Raw genomic sequence first — 20,428 nt, forward strand, 5'->3', positions numbered from 1 at the left:
AAACTCTTAATATTTAATAGTCAAGTCAGCCCTTGATGGAAAATGAAGGATGATTCAACATCCAGACCCTCGCTGAATGCTGAATGCTGGTTTGTGGGGGATTGTTCACTTCACGACTATGAATTGCACTGTAAGTTGGAAGCGGGCTAACTTAGTACAAGCTTACTCTATATATGCCTTTTGCTTGCTACATGGATTTATTTTTCGTACCGGAACGCTAAATCAGACCTAAGCCAATTTAAAAAATATAAAATCCTAAACTGAATGAGCTGGGAATCGAACCCAGGACTTCTGTTGAGAACCAACGCACTACTCATTTCGCCAGAAAGGTCGTCACTTACGTACATCAACAAAAAACAATGAATAATTACGCAATAACTGCGCCAAACGGCCACCGTGGGGCAGTGGTATGCGCGGTGAATTTACGAGACTTAGGTCCTCGGTTCGATCCCCGGCTGGGCCGATTGAGGATTTCATATTTGATCCAGAAAAACCTAGAAAAACGTACCGTTAAGCGATTTAGCGTTCCGGTACGATGTCGTGTAGAAACCGAAAGAGGTGGATTTCATCCTCCTGCTAACAAGTTAGCCTGGCTTCCATCTTGCATTACCACATAATAGGTGAGATTGTAGTCAAGGGCTAACTTGTAAAGAATAAAAAAAACTGAGATTGCTTTCCAGCATGAGTGAAGCGCAAGCCAAGAAGCAAGCAAGTTATTTTTAGTTTCAGTTTATTAACGAACTAGCCGACACCCTCGACTTCGTTTGCGGAAGCCTGAGTCGCGCGGCATTGTATGAGTCGGTACTTCGCAGAGTTACGTACCAAACTGAGCTATTCGAATATTATTATTTTTTTGACGACCTGGTGCCAGGTCGCAACCCACCTGATGGGAAACGCTGCAATAGAGAGCTCTTTACATGACGAAAACGATTTCAATAAGTTTTAAAAATGCATTTAATTCAACAAAGGTATAAAGTCTAGCGAGGCAGGTCTTTAAATAATTGGTCGGAAGCCAAACTTTAACGTATTATTTCGCATTTCACTTTGACTATTCGTGAAACTATCTACTATTCTAAATACAGTTTATTTTCCATTTTTGGAATTAGGTGTAGGATATAAACGAACTAAAAACGTTTACGTTTTTTACGTTACCGTTGTCAACTCTATACTGAACGAAACTTGTATTCCGTGGCGAAACCGATGTTATCAATGTTATGACGACAATCCTTTTAGATGGTAGTTTTTTTTTCTTTTCCATAGGGAAAATGCAAAGGCACTCCACCTTACAGCCATTCCATAAAGAAAATTGTAATTAAAATGAAGTTTCTAGGGTTTAGTGTCTTATTTTTAAGTTTATTAGTTATAAAACAATATAATATTAAGTATGTCTTATTTCTAAACAATGAGAAGCTTGGATTTGGATTAACAATTTATTCTTGTCAGTTGTAAAACGATGTAATTTACAAGTTTATGCCACTAAAAAAACTCTTTTGTGTTTTAACAATATAACTCCGTTGGATGTTGATTTTATCACGGTTCATATGGCTAAACAACTTGTGCAAAACAATTTTTCATACTTTTAAATTCATCGATAGTGGCATTATCCGCATTGCTCTAATAGCGATTGCGACACAAACTCGCGAAACGAAAATCATACTTTGACGTTGACAGGATGTAATATGAGATTGAAATCGGCATTTCGCAATTGAACTACCGTGTTGAATTAAAGTCATCCGAAAACATTTTCAACGGTTCGGTTTAGTCGTAAAGGGATGATTAAAATCCTCCGAGAACACGGTTCGGTTCAGTAATCGAATTTTTGAAGTTATGATTTGACTTTGACGTTGATATCTACTGTGACGTTGATTTGACATTTGACATTTAGTTGACCAAAAGATCTTTTTAAGTTTTTAATGTTTATTGTTTTCCTTTCCTGTAATGAACAAAACAATTATACCATTTATATTTTATACTTTAATCAAGTACATAACTAAGAAATAAATAATTTATTAACAAGCGAAGGCGAAATTACACTATTACTAATATCAAATCTGACTTTAAAATACAGTTTAAAATGTCGAAACAAAATCTCTTATTTCACCCAATTATTAGTTCAATACAACGAATTGCTTTATATGAAACCAAAGCGGTAAGTGTTAGGTATATTATACACTAGCAGACGCCCCGCGATTTAATCCATGTAGTTCCCGTTCCCGTGGGAATACGGTTATAAAAGGTGTAGCTTTAAAAGGGTAAAAGTATTTTAAAAATCGATGCAGTAGATCCAGAGATTACTCCCTACAACCTCCCATCCCAAGCTCACTAACTCTACATCTTTACATGTATTTGTATAGATTAAAATGAGAAATCTATTTAGTGGTTTTTGGTAATTATTTTTAATGTACAGACAGTTTAGTCTATTATTATTATAGTACCTATAGATCTACACCACTGATTTGTTGTATGTTTTAATAAATATGTATTTATTTCAGAGATTAAAAATAGTAATAGATTGTATAATCTTTTCTTAATTCTCTATGTGTGTGAAGTCTGGTAGACTATTGGCCTAACCCCTCTCATTCTGAGAGGAGACTCTTGCTCAGCAGTGACCCAAATATGGGCCAGTGTGGCTGTTGAATAATATAGCGTGGATAATTAATGTAGTTTAGACCTACACTACTATTTTTACTGATTTGTTATCTGTTTATTAATTTATTTCAGAGATTCTATCTAATAGGATCTAACAACACACAGACTAGGTTCCGTGTGTTAAAAATAGATAGAACAGACTCCAAAGAACTGATATTAGTTGATGATAAAGTAGAATACAATAAACAAGAAATTCATCAACTGTTGAACATGATTGGATTTGGCAACAGGAGTGGCCGATCACCAGGTTTTAATAAACTTGTGTCAGCATTTGGAATTGTTGGTAAGTAGAAAACACAAAGTGTCTACTGATGGGTAGAACTAAAATAATAGATGACAGTTTTTTAAATTTTGTAGAATTAACAGGATATCTCTGATCATTATATTTGGGGCTACAGGGATTTAAAAGGTCAGATTAAGCTGCACTGCTACAGATTCTTGAAAAACTGTCCATACTAAATGGCACAAAATAATGATGTTGTTGATCATGATGATCATTAGATTTCTATGGGTTTTCAAACAAATTTTATCTTTGTTATTTGTGTGTTTATGTTTATAGTTCATTTATTTAAAAATGTCATGTTTAATGTAAGGAAGCTAAAAATGTATGAATTTTCTTCTAATTACAATACAAGATTTTTACTACTAGAAGCTGTTATTATTTCTACTATGTGTATAGTTTAGGTAATAAATAGGTCAAAGTTATTATAAAGATTATCAGAACAGTCATCCACACCCAAAATAGAATAAATCGGAATGAATATTTTAAATAATGCAATTTTAATTTATTGTTAGTTTATTGTATTAAATAAATGGCATTATTTAAATTAAAAGCATTAACTTTTTTTAACAGGATTTATAAGATTTTTAGAAGGCTACTACATAATACTAGTGACAAAGAGGCGCAAGATAGCTGTGATTGGTTCACATTCCATTTACAAGATAGAAGACACAGCAATGATTTATATTCCAAACGATACTAGTAAGCCTCTGCATCCAGACGAGCAGAGATATGTGAAAATGTTCCTTGCCATTGACCTATCGACAAACTTTTATTATAGTTATAGCTATGACGTCACACATACACTACAAATGAACATGGCTCCGCCTAGGAAACTGGCACCAGCATTGTTCCCAAAGCCAGTGACAGCAGCTGTATACCATTCAAATCTAAATTCAGATAAAGAAGACTGTATTTGTAATAAACAGGATGATGAGGATATTTTTGAAACTTGGAAAACACAGTTGCAAGAGAGGCATGATAAAACTGGGTAAAGAGATTTTTTTTACTAATAACACAGAATAAGCCTTATACCATCGGATACCCGCATGCATCATTTGTTTAATCTATTTATCATAAGTTAAAAATTTATCATTAAATCAAGGCCAGATGCTATTTTTAATATACATATTCATGCATTCAAATTATAATGTAATTACCTATTGTATTCTTTCTCCATCAAGTACTTATGCACATGTGTTAAATATTATGTGCCACTTTAAAAAATTCCATTGTCTGTTTGAATTATGTGCCCCGTCCGATGCCACTTCAGCTTTGCGACTCGTTGAGCTAAGTTGGTGCCTTTGCTTCTTTTGCGGATCTCCTCAATTCTGATTTGATCACGCAGAGATACTCCTGGCATAGCTTGTTCCATCACATGCTGTGTGATTCTGAGCCTTCTTATGAGGCCAATAGTTAGCAACCACGTCTCAGAACCATAGATCATCACCGGCAACACGCACTGGTTGAAGACTTTAATCTTCAGGCAGTGCAGAATTTCAGATGAAAAGGCACTGAGGAATTTTATATGAATACATTCAAAGTAACAGCAAAAGTCTTAGTTCAATAGTTGTGTTAATGTTTTTTTGTTACTTTTTGTTTAGCGAACAAGGTCCCAAACTAGAATTTGGAGTGCGGAGTGTGCCAGAGTGGAGATTTGTGTGGAATAGTCACCTTCTGTCTGTGGTGCATTCCCAGTTACATCCAGACTGGATACTTTACATCATACATGGATTCATAGAACAGAGCAACTTGAATATCTTTGGACGGCCTATATATTTAACCCTCATAGCACGAAGAAGCAACAGGTAAGGAAAAAATTAAATATCATCATGATTAACAACCCATATTCGGCTCACTGTTGAGCACAAGTCTCCTCTCAGAATGAGGCCTTAGTTCATCACGCTGGCCAAATGCGAATTGGCAGACTTCACACATATATTATTAGCGATAATTTTAAATTAAGAAAGTTCTCAGGTATGCAGGTTTCCTCATGATGTTTTTCCTTCACCATTTGAGACACATGTAATTTAATTTCTTAAAATGCAAAAATGAAAAGTTGAAATCTTTAAAAATTTTGCATTTGATGAATAATTTCAGAGTAGGCACCTTGGCTCCGTCTTTTGGCAACAGAAATAAACAGGGTGACAATACTATAATTATTTTAACTAAAGTTTGCTTTGAAGGGATTGTTTTTTTATTAACCAATTTTAAAACTTCTTTTTTTGTTTAAAAGAGTATTTCAGATTAACAAGTAATATTGTGTTAAAATCAAAATAACTGAAATACGTCTTTGAAGTCGGTTAAATTTTTATGTTAAAAAGATTATATTATTATAGGTATGCGGGCACCAGATTCCTGAAGAGAGGGGCCAACATGCATGGTGATGTTGCCAATGAGGTGGAAACGGAACAGATTGTACATGACGCAATGATATCTTCATTTTCCGCTGGCAGGTATATCTACACTAATATTATAAAGAGAAAGATTTGTATTTTTGTATGTAAAATGAATAAACTTAAATTACTAGACTGATTTGAAAAATTCTTTGGCCAATGGTTAGTTACCTACCACCCTACCGACAAAGACGTACCGCCAAGTGATTTAGGGTTCCGGTACGATGTCGTGTAGAAACCGAAGGGGTGTGGATTTGTATCCTCCTCCTAACATGTCAGCTTTTATCTAAGACTGTATCATCACTTACTATCAGGTGAGATTGTAGTCAAGGGTTAACTTGTAAAAAAAAAAGCTACATTATCAGTCAGTAAGAAAAGCTATATTTTATCACCCCATTCCTAAGGGAATGGTAACTACGTGGGTAAAACTGCGATTTTCTGCTAGTGTATAACATTTATGTTTTCTTCTATGATTTGGAATTGACTGCATTGTCAACTAAATCAGTATAATTTCAGCACAGCTGGTGATTACATACTATATTACTATATCTTGTAATATTTTACCTAGGTAAGCAAACGTAAAAAATGCGGATACGAAAAAAATATTTTATAAAAAGTAATCTATTATTAAGTAATCTCTTGTTGCTCAGGCAAATAATCGATTTAATTCTAAAAAGATTTTCTTTTGATTATTGAGTTTAATTCCTTTTCCTCTATAATATTTGCCGACAATGCTGTGGTTTGAAACAAAGGTTCTGGATTCTGTTTCCAGCTGAGAGCTTATCTAACTAACTAAATGTATTTATTAGATACAATAAAATAGATTATAAATAATTAAATTAAGATAACTAAAAAGTAAGAGTACGAAAAATTAAAATTAAATGATTTAATGTTTCAGATTCAGTGCATTTGTTCAAATGCGTGGGTCAATACCCAGCTTCTGGTCTCAGGATATATCAAAAATGGTCCCAAAACCGGCGATTATGATAGACCGGAGTGATCCATTCGCTGAAATACCAGCAAAACACTTCAACAACCTCATGAAGAGGTACGGCTCACCAATAATGATACTGAATTTAGTGAAGAAGAGAGAGAAAAGGAAGCACGAATCTCTTTTGACTGAGGTGATAAGCAATGCTGTGAAGTATCTCAATCAGTTCCTGCCGCCTGAAAACGCTATTCAGTACTTCCATTTGGACATGGCGAGGATGAACAAAGGCGCGGATGCTAAAGTTCTCGACAAGTAAGTTGATCCCAAAACCCCGGTACCGCCGTTGAGGTTAAAATAACGAAATATCGAAAACCGCTTGACGTACAATGTTGAAATTTACCAGGGAGATAGTTCAAAGTTAGTATAGACATCAGCTAAGAACGGATTTTGCGACAGGGTCGGATTAAAGATAACGGCAGACATAGTCGTGACGGTCCGCTAGTCCTACTAATATTATAAACGCGAATTTTTGTATGGATGTTTGTTTGGATGTTTGTTACTCCTAAACGCCGCAACTACTGAACCTATTTGGCTGAAATTTGGAATGAAAATAGATTTTACTTCGGACAACATAGGCTACATTACATCCCGGAAAAATCCATGGTTCCCGAGGAATTTGTGAAGAACTAAATTTCACGCGGACCAAGTCGCGGGCGTCCGCTAGTATCTTATAATTTATAAAATATCCTTGCCCAGATTGTCAGCAATAGCCCGCTCCGTCGTCCGCCGCACGGGTATAGTCCTCAGCGAAAAAAGCTACGGTGAGGCGATAGGCTCAAACGGGTATCAGGGTGCCTGTGAACTATAGATCGTCCACCGATGTCACTTCTAGATCGCATATGTGCAAGTATTTATTAGATGTCTTGGCCTGATTATCCGCAATAGCCCGCACCGTGGTTTGTAGATCGTGCACCGATGTCATTTCTAAATCGCGTATGTGCAAGTATTTATTAGATGTTCTTGCCCAGATTATCCGCAATAGCCCGCACCGTGGTTCGTCGCACGGGCATATTCCTCAGCGGCAAGGGCTACGGGAAGGCGATAGGCTTAAACGAGCATCAGGGTGGGAGCCTGTATTTGTAGATCGTGCACCGATGTCATTTCTAGATCGCGTATGTGCAATTGTGCAAGTATTTATTAGATGCCCTTGCCCAGATTATCCGCAATAGCCCGCACCGTCGTCCGCCGCACGGGCATATTCCTCAGCGGAAAAGGCTACGGTGAGGCGATATTCTCAAACGGGCATCAGGGTGGGTGCCCGTGTCTGTAGATCGTGCACCGATGTCACTTCTAGATCGCGTATATGCAAGTATTTATTAGATGTCCTTGTTGTTGTCCAGATTATCCGCAATAGCCCGCACCGTGGTTCGCCGCACGGGCATATTCCTCAGCGACAAAGGCTATGGAGAGGCGATGGGCGCGGCGGGACACCAGGGCGGGCGCCTGCAGACGGGACTAGCTCGAGTCAACTGTGTGGACTGTCTGGACCGGACCAATACTGCGCAGTTCGCTATCGGCAAGTGCGTTTTGGCGCATCAGGTTTGTGAACATCTGGACGAGCGAGCTGGCTTTGTTTTTTTAGGGTTCCATACTTCCGATTAAAAATTGTAACCCTTATATGATCACTAATGTCAGTCCATCAGTTATTGGCATAGTAAAATTTCGCATATATAGCAATTATTGTGGTCCAAACGCGTGACGTGTGGTGATGAAACATCTGAATGGGGTTCACTTATGGGTCAAGATGGGAAATTGAAAAAAGTTTTGAACGGCTTGAACAAATCGATTGAGCTGTTCAAAAGTTATACGTACACAGTACACACATAGCCTCAATCAAACAGACAGATATCATCGTAAAGTCTTAATGAAGATAGCTTCCTAGGACCTCAAGATTCTATGATATTCGCCGTCCTCACAAAAACGTCAAGTTTTCAAAGATGGCTATTTATGTACCTAATTATGTAACACTTTTTGTATTTTGTACAATAAAATAAATAAATAAAAATAAAATAAAATGAAAACTTGCTTTTCAAATACAGGGTATATCAATATCAATAAGAAACCAGCTGCAGGAAGCTAAAAATTATTAGCGATAATTTTAAATGGATTGACCGTTTAGTATACAGCAGGAGTTAAATAAAATAATAATCATCAAAATCCATTCACTACACCAGTTATAGTGAATGGATTTTAGATCCATTTCATCAGTAGCGAACCGCCAGAGCCGTGATAGCCCAGTGGATATGACCTCTGCCTCTGATTCCGGCGGGCGTGGGTTCGAATCCGGTCCGGGGCATGCACCTCCAACTTTACAGTTGTGTGCATTTTAAGAAATTAAATAGCACGTGTCTCAATCGGCGAAGGAAAATATCGTGAGGAAACCTGCATACCAGAGAATTATCTTAATTCTCTGTGTGTGTGAAGTCTGCCAATCCGCATTGGGCCAGCGTGGTGTCTACTTAGTCTACTGGCAAATCCGCTACTGCATTTCATCATTTATAATAGTTAAATTGACTCGGCTATTAGTATGAAATGGCAAAAGTGAGGGTATGTTTTATATTTTCAGCTGTACGCGTTAGGTCTAATCGAACAGCCAGTGATCGAGTTTGATTCAGTTTGCGTTCGACTCTTGGAGGGTTTGTACGAAGATCACGGAGATACCCTCGCGTTGCAGTACGGTGGATCTCAACTTGTTCATAGGTATATACACATTCTATATTTAGGAATTGCGTTATTCACCAAGAGCTTAAAATTAATCTTCTTTTGAAGTATCTATCTTTTGACATTTGAGACGTCATAGTTTTTTTTTTATCTAATATATAAAATTCTCGTGTCGCGGTGTTCGAACTTGAACTCCTCCGAAACGGCTCGACCGATTTTTGTGATCCTTAGCGTGATTGTCGGCCAGGGTGGAGAATCGGCCAACATCTATTTTTCATCCCCCTAAATGATAAGGGTAGTCCACCCCTAAATTTTTTTTTTTATTTTTTAGGCAAAATTTTTTGTTTTTATTTTTTTATGACACAGCATACAAAAATACATACAACCCTAAATTTTCACCCCTCTACGATCAACCCTTATATTTTATTTGTTAATTAAAAACTATAATTTTTTTGGTAAAATTTTTTTTATTTTTTGATGACTTACAATAAAAAATCTCATAATACTTTCAATTTTTCACCCCTCTACGATCAACCCCTATTTTTTATTTGTTAATTATAAACTTTAATTTTTTGGCAAAAACCCTAAAATAGCCCTTTTCTTTTTCCCATACAAATGATTTGTAACTAAAACGTAGTCAATTTGAGCTTTATTGTTATTGTATAAAGTTCATATTAATAATAATTAGAAAACGGGGTAGGGGTTGGGTAGTGGTAGGGTAGGGGTAGGGTAGGGTAGGGTAGGGGTAGGGTAGGGGTAGGGTAGGGGTAGGGTTGGGGTAGGGTAGGGTAGGAGTAGGGTAGAGGTAGGGTAGGGGTAGGGTAGCGGTAGTTGAAAGTTTACATCGAGTTTCACGCGGACGAAGTCGCGGGCATCCGCTAGTATTCTATATAAGATAAAAGACAATCTAAGATGGAAGCGAGCTAACTTGTTAGAAGTAATGTGAAAATCCACACCTCTTTCGTTTTCTACACGACATCGTACCGGAACCCTAAACCGCTTGGCGGTACGTCTTTGCCGGTAGGGTGCAAGAGTAACTAGCTCTGGCCGAAGCCTCCCATCAGCCAGACCTGGACTAATTAGGAAAACCTCAATCGGCCCAGCCGGAGAGATCGAACCCAGGACCTCCGTCTTGTAAAACTACTGCACAACGGACATCGTCGAAAGTTGTAGTAAACCTTCGTTTATAGCACAAAAATAAAGTATGTCAGCTTTTTAAGATTTTATTTTGCATGAAATATAAAAGTTTATACTTTTATCGTAGTCTTGATATGTACAAAAATACATGCATATCGTTTTTAAAAGAATATTTGAATATGACCAATATTCCCATTCCCCTCCAACTTGTCGGAAAATACTGTGTTATGTGTGAGCACGATATTGGTTCAGTGGGTGAGGATTGAACCACAACCCCTCAGATGAGTCTTACCCCTACTATGCTATTGGGGCTTCAAACAATAATATTCCTTATTCATTGGACCTATGGCATTGAGCCATAGCTCAATAATAAGGTTTATAGGGTAAATAAGGTCAATGTTAACTAATTTATATAAAAAAACAAAAATTGACTGAATATTTGCAAAATAAATAAGATTATAAAATTTCAAAATCTAAATTTCAAAATAATTAGATGAAATATCATACAGTTTTAGCTTCCTTTTATTAAATGTGACATTTTTTAATAAATTGACTATTAACATAAACGCACAAATAAATCGTACCATTTTGTATGGGGCGTTGTTCAGGGATCCGCGGCAGCGCCGCAAATCTGACCCTTTAAATCCCTGTAGCTTCGAAAGCAATGATTGCAGATACCCTGTTACTTTTACAAAATTGCTTTACTATTAGCATATTCCTAATTTATAAACAATTTAAAAAACTGCCATCATCTCTATTTGCTTATTTGCTTAAAGCTGATTGCGCTAGAAATCAAATTAAAAAAAATCATTGGTTCACAGAATCAAGACATACCGTAAAACTGCGCCATGGTCCTCCCACGGTAACGACATCATGCAAACGTTGAGTCGTTACTACTCCAATACGTTCTCCGACGCTGAGAAACAGAACACCATGAACCTCTTCCTCGGCCTCTTCGTCCCGGACCCCGGGAGGCCCGCCATTTGGGAGTACCCCACGGATTACTACCTGCACCATCCGGAGACTATGGTTTATATACCCAACACTAGGTAAGTTTTATTAGAAACTAGCTGACGCCGCGCGGTTTCACCCGCGTGGTTCCCGTTCCCGTAGGAATATGGGGATAATTTATAGCCTATAGCCTTCCACGATAAATGGGCTATCTAACACTGAAAGAATTTTTCAAATTGGACCCGTAGTTCCTGAGATTAGCGCGTTCAATCAAACAAACAAACAAACTCTTCAGCTTTATAATATTAGTATAGATAATAGGCTAGTTGACACTTTTTTTTAAATGGTCTTAAATTGTTTATTATCGTTCTACCAGATAGAATTTTTATTTTTATATTTTAAGAGACGTGATTACATGAAAATTTTAGAAGAAGAAGAAGAAGAAGAAATACTTTATTGCACACAAAAATACAATTATAAATTGAAACATTAAAAACATAAATTAAACTTAGCATGCAAAGGCGGCCTTATTACTATAAGTAATCTCTACCAGGCACCCCTGACGAGAGAACTTGCGAAGAAAGAGCGGGAAGGTGCAATACATTATATGTAATTATATATATAAATAATTAAAATATATATATATATAAATATAATATAATATATACGTAAATATAATATTAAAATTTACATATGTATTACATAATATATTACAACTAATACAAATATATATATATATATATATATATATATTTTTTTTTTTTTTTTTAAAAGAATATTTGCCATATGTATTAATATGACCAATATTCCCATTCCCCTCCAACTAGTCGGGAAAGACTGTGCTAGGAGTAGGTACGACAATAGACCAACGGGGCGGGGATCGAACCACCACCCCTCGGTGATGAGTCCAACCGCTCTTACCGTTGAGCTATTGAGGCTGTATTGTATATGTAGTATATATTTAATATAATATTAAATATATACTACATAAATAATAAATAACAATAAAATAAATACCTCGAAAAATGAAATTTTAATTCAACGACAAATAATGTCGTTTCAAACGAAACTTAAAAATGGCAAGTGAATTACTGGCACGGACAAAAGACGGCAATTTATTCCACATTTTGACAGCCTCAGAAGTAAAAGACTTGCTAAAAAACTTTGTCTTAGAACAAGGTAGGACCAAACTAAGTAGTTTTTAAATATGTTTTTGACGTATTGTCAATTGGCCTGTCGGCCGTGACAGTCTATATTTCGACTGTTTCTTGACGTCACTATAATAAATTCCATACAAATGGAGCGTTTGACAAAAATATTAGTTAACAATTAGTTCGATGTTTAGTACATCAAGGGTGTTAGTGACGTCGCAAAATGGACGACAGTGTTTTTGACGTTTGCAAAATTTGAAAATATGCCTACTTGATATTTAAATTAAGTTTTATAACAAATCCTTAACTTTATTAATTGATATCGATTTATATCGGATCCTCATTCCATGTAATACTCGAAACTAATATTGACGAAATGTGAATTTACACCAGTAGGCCTAACATGCGACCAATAACCAGTGACGTGCACTTCATACATGCTTTAAAGCACAACATACCCTAACAAATGTTTTGTTAATGCTTATCCAATGAACATTTTCCCTGTTTGATTAAATTATCTTACTTGTGCATACCCTGATCTAATACTTCATGCACGCCACTACCAACAACATATCTCTTGAAGGGAAATAGACAAATATCAACCAAGAGCGACGTAACCGAAAATATATCTTTCATTTTGTTGCACGCTACGAAATTTGGACAAATTCGCCGCCATTGGACAACATTTGTCTATTTGTCTTCACGAAATATGGGTGTTGGTCGCATGCTAGGCCTGCTCCGACTTAAAGGGGGACGCATCTTTAATTCTTCAGCATCATCATCATATCAGCCGATGGACGTACAGGACATAGGCCTTTTGTAGAGACTTCCAAACATCACGATACTGAGCCACCTGCATCTAGCGAATCCCTGCGACTAGCATCTTTAATTGCTTTGCAATATTTTGTAGATCTCTCACAAAATGGTGGGACGACGAAGTGTTAAAGTTCCTCCCGCGGCCAACCAACGAGATGAAGAAGCTGTGCTGCGAAATAATTGGCATGCAGGGAGACAGCAGCGCGCTGGAGATGATCGACCCTTACCACGAGTACAACCGCCCCTTTGAGTACACCGTCTTCATGGAGTGCTTCGAATTTAAGGTATAAGCATCGACCTCTTACAATGCAAGCACGCACAATCATAGTCCATTGTTCAACAAAATCGCAAATTCTGAGCATATCAACCTTAAGGATTGAGTTTAAGGTTGAATTTGTAAATGCGACTACTTTACTTGAATTGAGTGCCAAGAACTTCTGTTTGGCACTCATTGAGTGGCGGCTACAAAAGCGATTTGGCTGAAATTAATTAATTTAAAGATATTTGTTTGAACACCCTAATGTGTATGATCGCAGATAACCTGTTCCTTCTACAAGATTTCTTTTCTACTAGCATACTCTTTATAATTTATATACAACCCTCCCGAAGGTGTCGCGGAAGAGACTCCGCGGTACCCTCGGAAGGGTATGTGGGATTCAAGATCGAATGGGACATTCCACATTGCTGACTTCTACTCTACTCCTACTCTACCCCTACACTACCCGTACCCTATCCTACCCTAACCGAACCCTACCCCTACCCTACCCCTGCACTACCCATACCTTACCCCTATCCTAAAATAGTCACACATAGTCTGCATACCAATTTTTAGCTTTCTACCTTGAAAATTGCGTAATGCTCCATACAAACTTCCACCCACCATTTTAGGGAAATGGGGGGTGAGAAAGAAAAAAAGTAGCCTATGTCCCTCTCCATCTTTTCAACTATCTCCACTTAAAAAATCACGTCAATTCGTCCGTTTTGTCGTCAAAGACGTACAAACAAACAGACAGACACACACTCTTTTACATTTATAATATTACTAGCGGACGCCGAATTTAGTTTTCACAAATCCCTCGGTAACCATGGATATTTCCGGGATAAATAGTCTATATAGAAAAGTAGTCTATGTGTTAATCCAGGCTATAATATATCTTAATACCAAATTCCAGCTAATTCGGTTCAGTAGTTGAGGCGTGAAAGAGTAACAAACATTCATATCATCGAAATTATCAGTTTTCGCAAATCTCGGGAAACCATGGATTTTTTCGGAATAAAAAGTAGCTTTTGTGTTAATCCAGAGTAAAATCTATTTCCATTCCAAATTTCAGCCAAATCGCTTCAGTAGCGGCGTTATAGAGTAACAAACTTCCAAACATCCATACAAACTTTCGCGTTTATAATATTAGTAGGCTTTTTAAAAATATCGTTATCCCTATTCTCAGATGTTCCACACACTACGAGACCTGGCGCCCAGCTTCCCGGACAGCTTGAGTCCGTTCGTGGTGCGCGGGCGGCCAGGGGTCGCGAAAGGCCCCAACTCCAAAAACCCGGTCATAAGTGGCAGATGCAGCACTACGTCCAATAACTCCAGCGAGTGAGTTTGCTTGTTTTTATTATTCTTTACAAGTTAGTCCGTGACTACAATCTCACCTGATGGTAAGTGATGATGCAATCTAAGATGGAAGCGGGGTAACTTGTTAAGAGGAGGATGACGATTTCTACACGACATCGTACCGGGACGCTAAATCGCGACGTCTTTGCCGGTAGGGTGGTAAATAGCCAAGGTCGAAAACGTGTCTATATGTCTGTCTGTCTGTAGCTCCCGAACGGATGAAGCGATTTCAATTTCGTACTTTTTGTATTAAAGGTGACTTTACGGGCGAGTGTTCTTTGACATGTTTGATGAAAATCGGTTGAGCCGTTTAAAAGTGGGGAAGAACAACCAAATGTCTGCAAATTTACTCGAGTGGGGTCTCAAATGAAAGCGCACTGCAAGAGAATATTGATAACTTGATCGAGAGTGTAATTATTAATTTCATGACATTCAGGTGTTTTTCAAAATTTTCAATTTTATATTATTTACTAGCGAACCCGCTCTAGCTTCGCTTTGACTTATGATGCACTTCTTCCCTATCCCTACACTACCCTGCTTCTACCCTACTCCTACCCTACCCCTACATTACATCTACCGTACCTCAACCCTACCCCTACCCTAGTCATACCCTACTTTTACCCTACCCCTAGGATTTAGTGGTTTGAAAAATAGATGTTGGCCTATTCTCATAGATACCGGATAAGCACAAAAATCATTTCATCAAAATCGGTCAAGCCGTTTCGGAGGAGTATGGCAACGAAAACTGTGACACGAGAATTTTATATATTAGATTTATTTACTTAAACAGTACCCGGGAAGACATTACAGTTGCCCAATTCGTCTTCCCGGGCTATAAATATACATTATAATTTTATATAATTACTAAAAAAACAGTTACAAACAAACAAGTATTATTTCAGTTCGAACAGCGACTCGACTTCGGATGACGATCTGACGAGTTGGACGGCCAGCTCGCGGCAGCCGGCGGTGTCGCCTCTCACGCTGGTGGCCCGGCTGCTGGAGGCCGAGGAGTTGGACGAGGCGCCCTCGTTCCCGGCCATCAAGCGGTACAACAGCATCAAAGTGGACGAGCCGTCTAAACGGGATATGTTGTTGTGAGTATTTTTACAAGCAGGCTCAGTGTTTTAGCCATACTAGAGACAGGGAACTAGCGCATAAAATCTGAGGCGGAATTAATTAATTAATTCTTAATTTCATTCAGTCGCTTAATAGACATCGAACGTTATTTAAACAAATAATACCTAAATATCGTCTACAATGTCGATTTGTGCGTAAAAACCATTTATACATAAATATATAATGGAATTAAAGACAAAACTGTGATATGCGCTCAGGGGTGTAGCTAAATACGGATCAATTTTTACGGTGATTTTACAGGCACGTATCCTATCTATAGTATAAAATTATCATTGGTTTTAGCAAAAACGTGCAAGTACATGGTCGGACCACTCTACGGCTGGTTTTAGAGTCACGTTGACCGGACGCTGACCGTCGGCGCTGACCGCTCAGCGCGTAGCGCGCCGACCACCACGCGCTGATAGCTACGCGTTATTCTGAAACGCTCCCTATGAGTTCATACATTTCGTCTGAAAGCGTCTTGTCAGCGTGAAGCTAAAACCAGTGTAGAGCGGCTAATTCAAACGGGTGACCCGCGCCGGTCGGAGTTTCATTTATATTTATTATTTATATTTACTTCGTTTTTTATTAAAAATGGTCGTTGATGTCTGCTATCTTCACACGTTTGCCCAGTTCCTAATATTTTTTCCCTCAGTAATTTCTATCGAATTTGATATTTTGTATATAATATTACTTAAAATTAAGATAATATTACATTTATTTTTAATTTATATTTATAAATATTTTTATAGAAATAAAAATATTACACTGTCACACTAATATTATGATAGCGAAATTTTGTATGTATGTGTGTGTGCGTGTGTGTGTAAGTATGTTTGTTCCTCCTTTGCGCTGCGGCTACTGAATCAATTCCAACCCGACCGACCAAACCAACCAACTGAGTGAATTTGGATTAAAATAGATTTTACTCTGGATTTACAATGGAATGGAAATAGATTTTACTCTGGATTTACACATAGATACTTTTCATCCCGGAAAAATCCACGGTTCCCGTGGGATTTGTGAGAAACTGACTTCCCCGCGGGCATCCTCTAGTATTAAACAAATATGTAATATATTTTTTTATAAACATCTTAAGCGTAAACCTAATTTGGATGCACATATTTTTTTTATAATAACTCAGGTTTTTTAATATTCTAGGTACAGGCGTTACGTCAACTTTGAACGTCGCTCCAACCCAGCATACAAGCCCGACATACACATAGTGATGACCGTGAGCAGCGCCTTCACCATCGACAGCTCTGTGGATGTCATCCCACCGACCGTCAGCAAGGCTTCCAAAGAGATATACCACGAGTATGTGCAACGCAAAACCGGAAATGTTACCGTGCCGCCAGAATCAGTTGCTCTTTACAATGCATATGTTAATTTTAGTCTGTAACAAGGCTGTAACTAACATTTTTGTGTCAGGGTTCCCAACTTAGGGGTTTCCCCCCCAGATTTAGGGGGCAAATAAGTAAAATGGGTTTTTTTAAGGGGTCTGAAATTTTTAGAAGAATTTTCAGGGATTTTTTGACTCTTTAATATTTTTCAATTCATGATAATTTTAATATTTCTTTCTTGACCTAGCGACTTATAACGATATATAATACGTTATTCTACAACCACTCTGAGGCAACTGGCGGCAATTTTCATCAAATATAAAAAATTGTTAAATTTATTCACTGTCAACATGTATGATTTCAAAAAATCTGAATCTTCAGATAAAGACGTAATATTTTGTCTGTATTAAATATAGACTTTTGAGACATATCACAGCATATTATTTCTAAATCATTATGAATTTATATTTTTAGGGGGACAACTCAATAATTAAGGCGATTTTAGAGGTTTTTGACACAAACTTTAGGGATAAATATTTTGGAGAGTTGGTAACACTGTTTTGTGTGGAAGCTGAAGAAGCATAATCGTTCCACCGCCATTTTGATTTTTCCTAAATCGTGGCGTACTATAAAAGCAATGATGTTAAATACTATTAGATGTGTCACTAGGTCATGAAAAAAGAGGCGCTCAGAAGAGGAAATTTCCACATCTCAGTGTTAGTCGTGGTCAACAACGAATGTTATTTGAACAAATGATACCTAAATATCGTCTGCGATGTCTAGTTGTGTGTTCAGGAAGTGTAAAAACTATAACTGTATAAATAAATAATGGAATTAAAGACAAGATTGTGTGCGCTTAGTTCTGTAGCCTATTATTCAGATCACTTTTTGCAGTGATTTTGTAGGGACGTAACCGAAGTATAAAATCATCATAGGTTCTAACATTTTTGTGTGGAAGCTGAAGAAGCATAATCGCTCCGCCGCTCTTTTGATTTTTTTCTAAATAGGGGCGAACGATAAAATTATAATGGGTAGAGGACATAGACGAAACATGGCGGCAGGTCGACTATGGCTACGTTCCACTTGGCGATCCTAACGATCACGTTTACGTGATTTTCCCGTTCCACTAGCTTCGAGCATTGCAATCATAAAATCAAGTAAAATGGATTATGGAGCAATTTGAGCTTTGATGTAAATAATACAAAATGGAGAGTTAAGAAAGTTAATTTTTGACTCAATGGCAATTGTGCCACTTGTAGTAGTTGAGAATAGATAATAACATGTCTGCCACTGTAGCATAACTAGTTCAAGAATTACATTGTGTAAATATATATAAATATTAGTATTAGCTACTTGATATTTTAAATGTATATTTGTTCTTAATTTATTGTTGTTCAATAAAATCGCAGATTCATTTTAATTTATTTTTCTTACCCTATTATGTATTTAAAATATTATAAAGAGATAAGATTAATTTTTCTGTTTGTTTGATGATTAAGCTTCGAAACGACTAGACCGAAAACTCTTTCACCAATGGAAAACTTCATTATCAATACATAAACACATACACAAAGGCTATATTTTATCTCCGTAATCCCACGGGAATCCAGACTACACTGCTGCTCTGTAATATCTGTCTGCTAGTAATATAGGAATAGCGGGACTCCATAAACGTCGTCGACTAGACCTTTAAACAGCTTAGCCTAGTTCGGACTACTTTAGTATTTTAGTCGAGTACGAACAATTTTTGGATTTACCGGATTTACCGCCCTAAGCCCAATTTTTTCTAAGAGGTCTGTACGGCCTCTTAGAAAAAATTGATCTATTTGATATGCGGGGGTAGGCCGGGTCGACTCTCGAACAACGTTTGGTTATACCTACGGGGGCTAGACCTGTGGTGCCATCATCCATACGGTTCTACCACTTTTACCGTCTGGTAGTTGTAGCAATATTACTATCGTTAATAGCTTACGCCTTACATAATATTAAGATAAATCTATTACATTTTTAATATCAAATGTGATTGTAATACTTGAATAAATAATATTATTGTCGAAAAAGATAGAGACACCCTCATTGAATGTTCATTTAGTAATGTAGAAGGGTAAGAATTTTTGAACGTGAGGTGACAACTCCAATCACTTTACAAAATACAAATACAAAATGGCTTCACAAGTAATAATTGTTTGCCTCGGCTAGTTATTGCTTGTGGAAATATCTTAATTTTCTTGGATTTAATCAACTTGTTGTTTTTTTATAGGTTAAGCAGACTAATGAGGAGTGCCTTAGTGGAGTAGTATAAATGGAGAGGTAGAATGGGGAATGGATGGGCAAACTATGTATTTAAGTCTGTTCTTTAGCATTTTAAGTCTTCCACACATACAAAGTTGTGGTAAAAGTTGTCTGATAATAAAAAAAATATAAGATCCGTGATAGCCCAATTAATATGACCTCTGCCTTAGATTCCAGAGGGCATAGGTTCGAATCCAGTCGGGGCATGCACCTCCAACTTTTCAGTTATTTTCATTTTAAGAAATTAAATATCACATGTCTCAAAAAGTGAAGGAAAAACATCATGAGGAAACCTGCATGCCTGAGAATTTTCTTAATTCTCTATTTGTCTGAAGTCTTTATAATATTTTGCTTATTATAGAGGTATTTTACTTAATCTACTTATTCTATTTGTTTCAGTTGTGAAATATGGGCAAAATATTGTTGTCCAGATAAACCATGGTCCAATGTGGACTTTCAGAATAAATTGCATAATGAACACACAGCGGATCTTGTATCAAGAATGGATATACTTTTTGACACATTGAATAGTGACTCTGTAAATCTGAGGAGAGGAAAGCCGTTTTCTACAAACTTGAAAGTTTCCTCGCCTCATTTTGAATTTATAACTGAAATGAAATCATACTTACAGTCACTCAAATTTATAGGAGCTAAGAGCACGCCACCTTCTCTTATAGGATGGCAGTAGACATTAAATGGACTAATGATATTATGGGCGAGTTTGAGCCAAAAACACAGATCAATAAAAAGTCTTGCAACTCGGAGATTGCAGCAGGACTCTATTGAAAATTTATTTGGGTGCATTCGGGGAAACTGTGGCTCAAACTGCAACCCCACGACTGGCCGATTTGTTGCCGGCCTTAAAACGGCAATGTTAAGTAGTTTGGCCCACATAGGGACGGAGAATTGTGAAATAGATCACAACGATGTAATTGTAGATAATTTTAAATTATTATTAAAAAACAAGCAGCATGTAAGTTTCCACACTGAAGAAGCTCTTGCATCTTCTTCAGTGTGGTCACTCAAA

The 20,428-nt window shown here is 37.1% G+C and overlaps 1 protein-coding gene across 2 annotated transcripts; it reads left to right on the top strand.

Annotated features, from left to right (window-relative positions):
• Positions 1–1,918: 1,918 nt before the first annotated feature.
• Positions 1,919–18,529, top strand: LOC112043937 (polyphosphoinositide phosphatase). Of its 2 annotated transcripts, XM_052883378.1 has the most exons (14): positions 1,919–2,149; positions 2,722–2,932; positions 3,503–3,920; positions 4,534–4,737; positions 5,269–5,385; positions 6,224–6,568; positions 7,285–7,343; positions 7,716–7,855; positions 8,883–9,016; positions 10,936–11,163; positions 13,127–13,316; positions 14,478–14,629; positions 15,550–15,744; positions 16,928–18,529. In XM_052883378.1, exons 1-14 carry the CDS (start codon positions 2,075–2,077, stop codon positions 17,166–17,168), a joined length of 2,709 nt encoding a protein of 902 aa, XP_052739338.1. In that variant the 5' UTR covers positions 1,919–2,074; the 3' UTR covers positions 17,169–18,529. The 2 variants fall into 2 exon arrangements, with proteins under 2 accessions (XP_052739338.1, XP_023935391.2); XM_024079623.2 differs by lacking the exon at positions 7,285–7,343 and having other exon boundaries at positions 7,657–7,855.
• Positions 18,530–20,428: the final 1,899 nt, after the last annotated feature.

The sequence above is a fragment of the Bicyclus anynana genome, chromosome 9 (assembly GCF_947172395.1).
Source record: "Bicyclus anynana chromosome 9, ilBicAnyn1.1, whole genome shotgun sequence".
Lineage (NCBI taxonomy): Eukaryota > Metazoa > Arthropoda > Insecta > Lepidoptera > Nymphalidae > Bicyclus > Bicyclus anynana.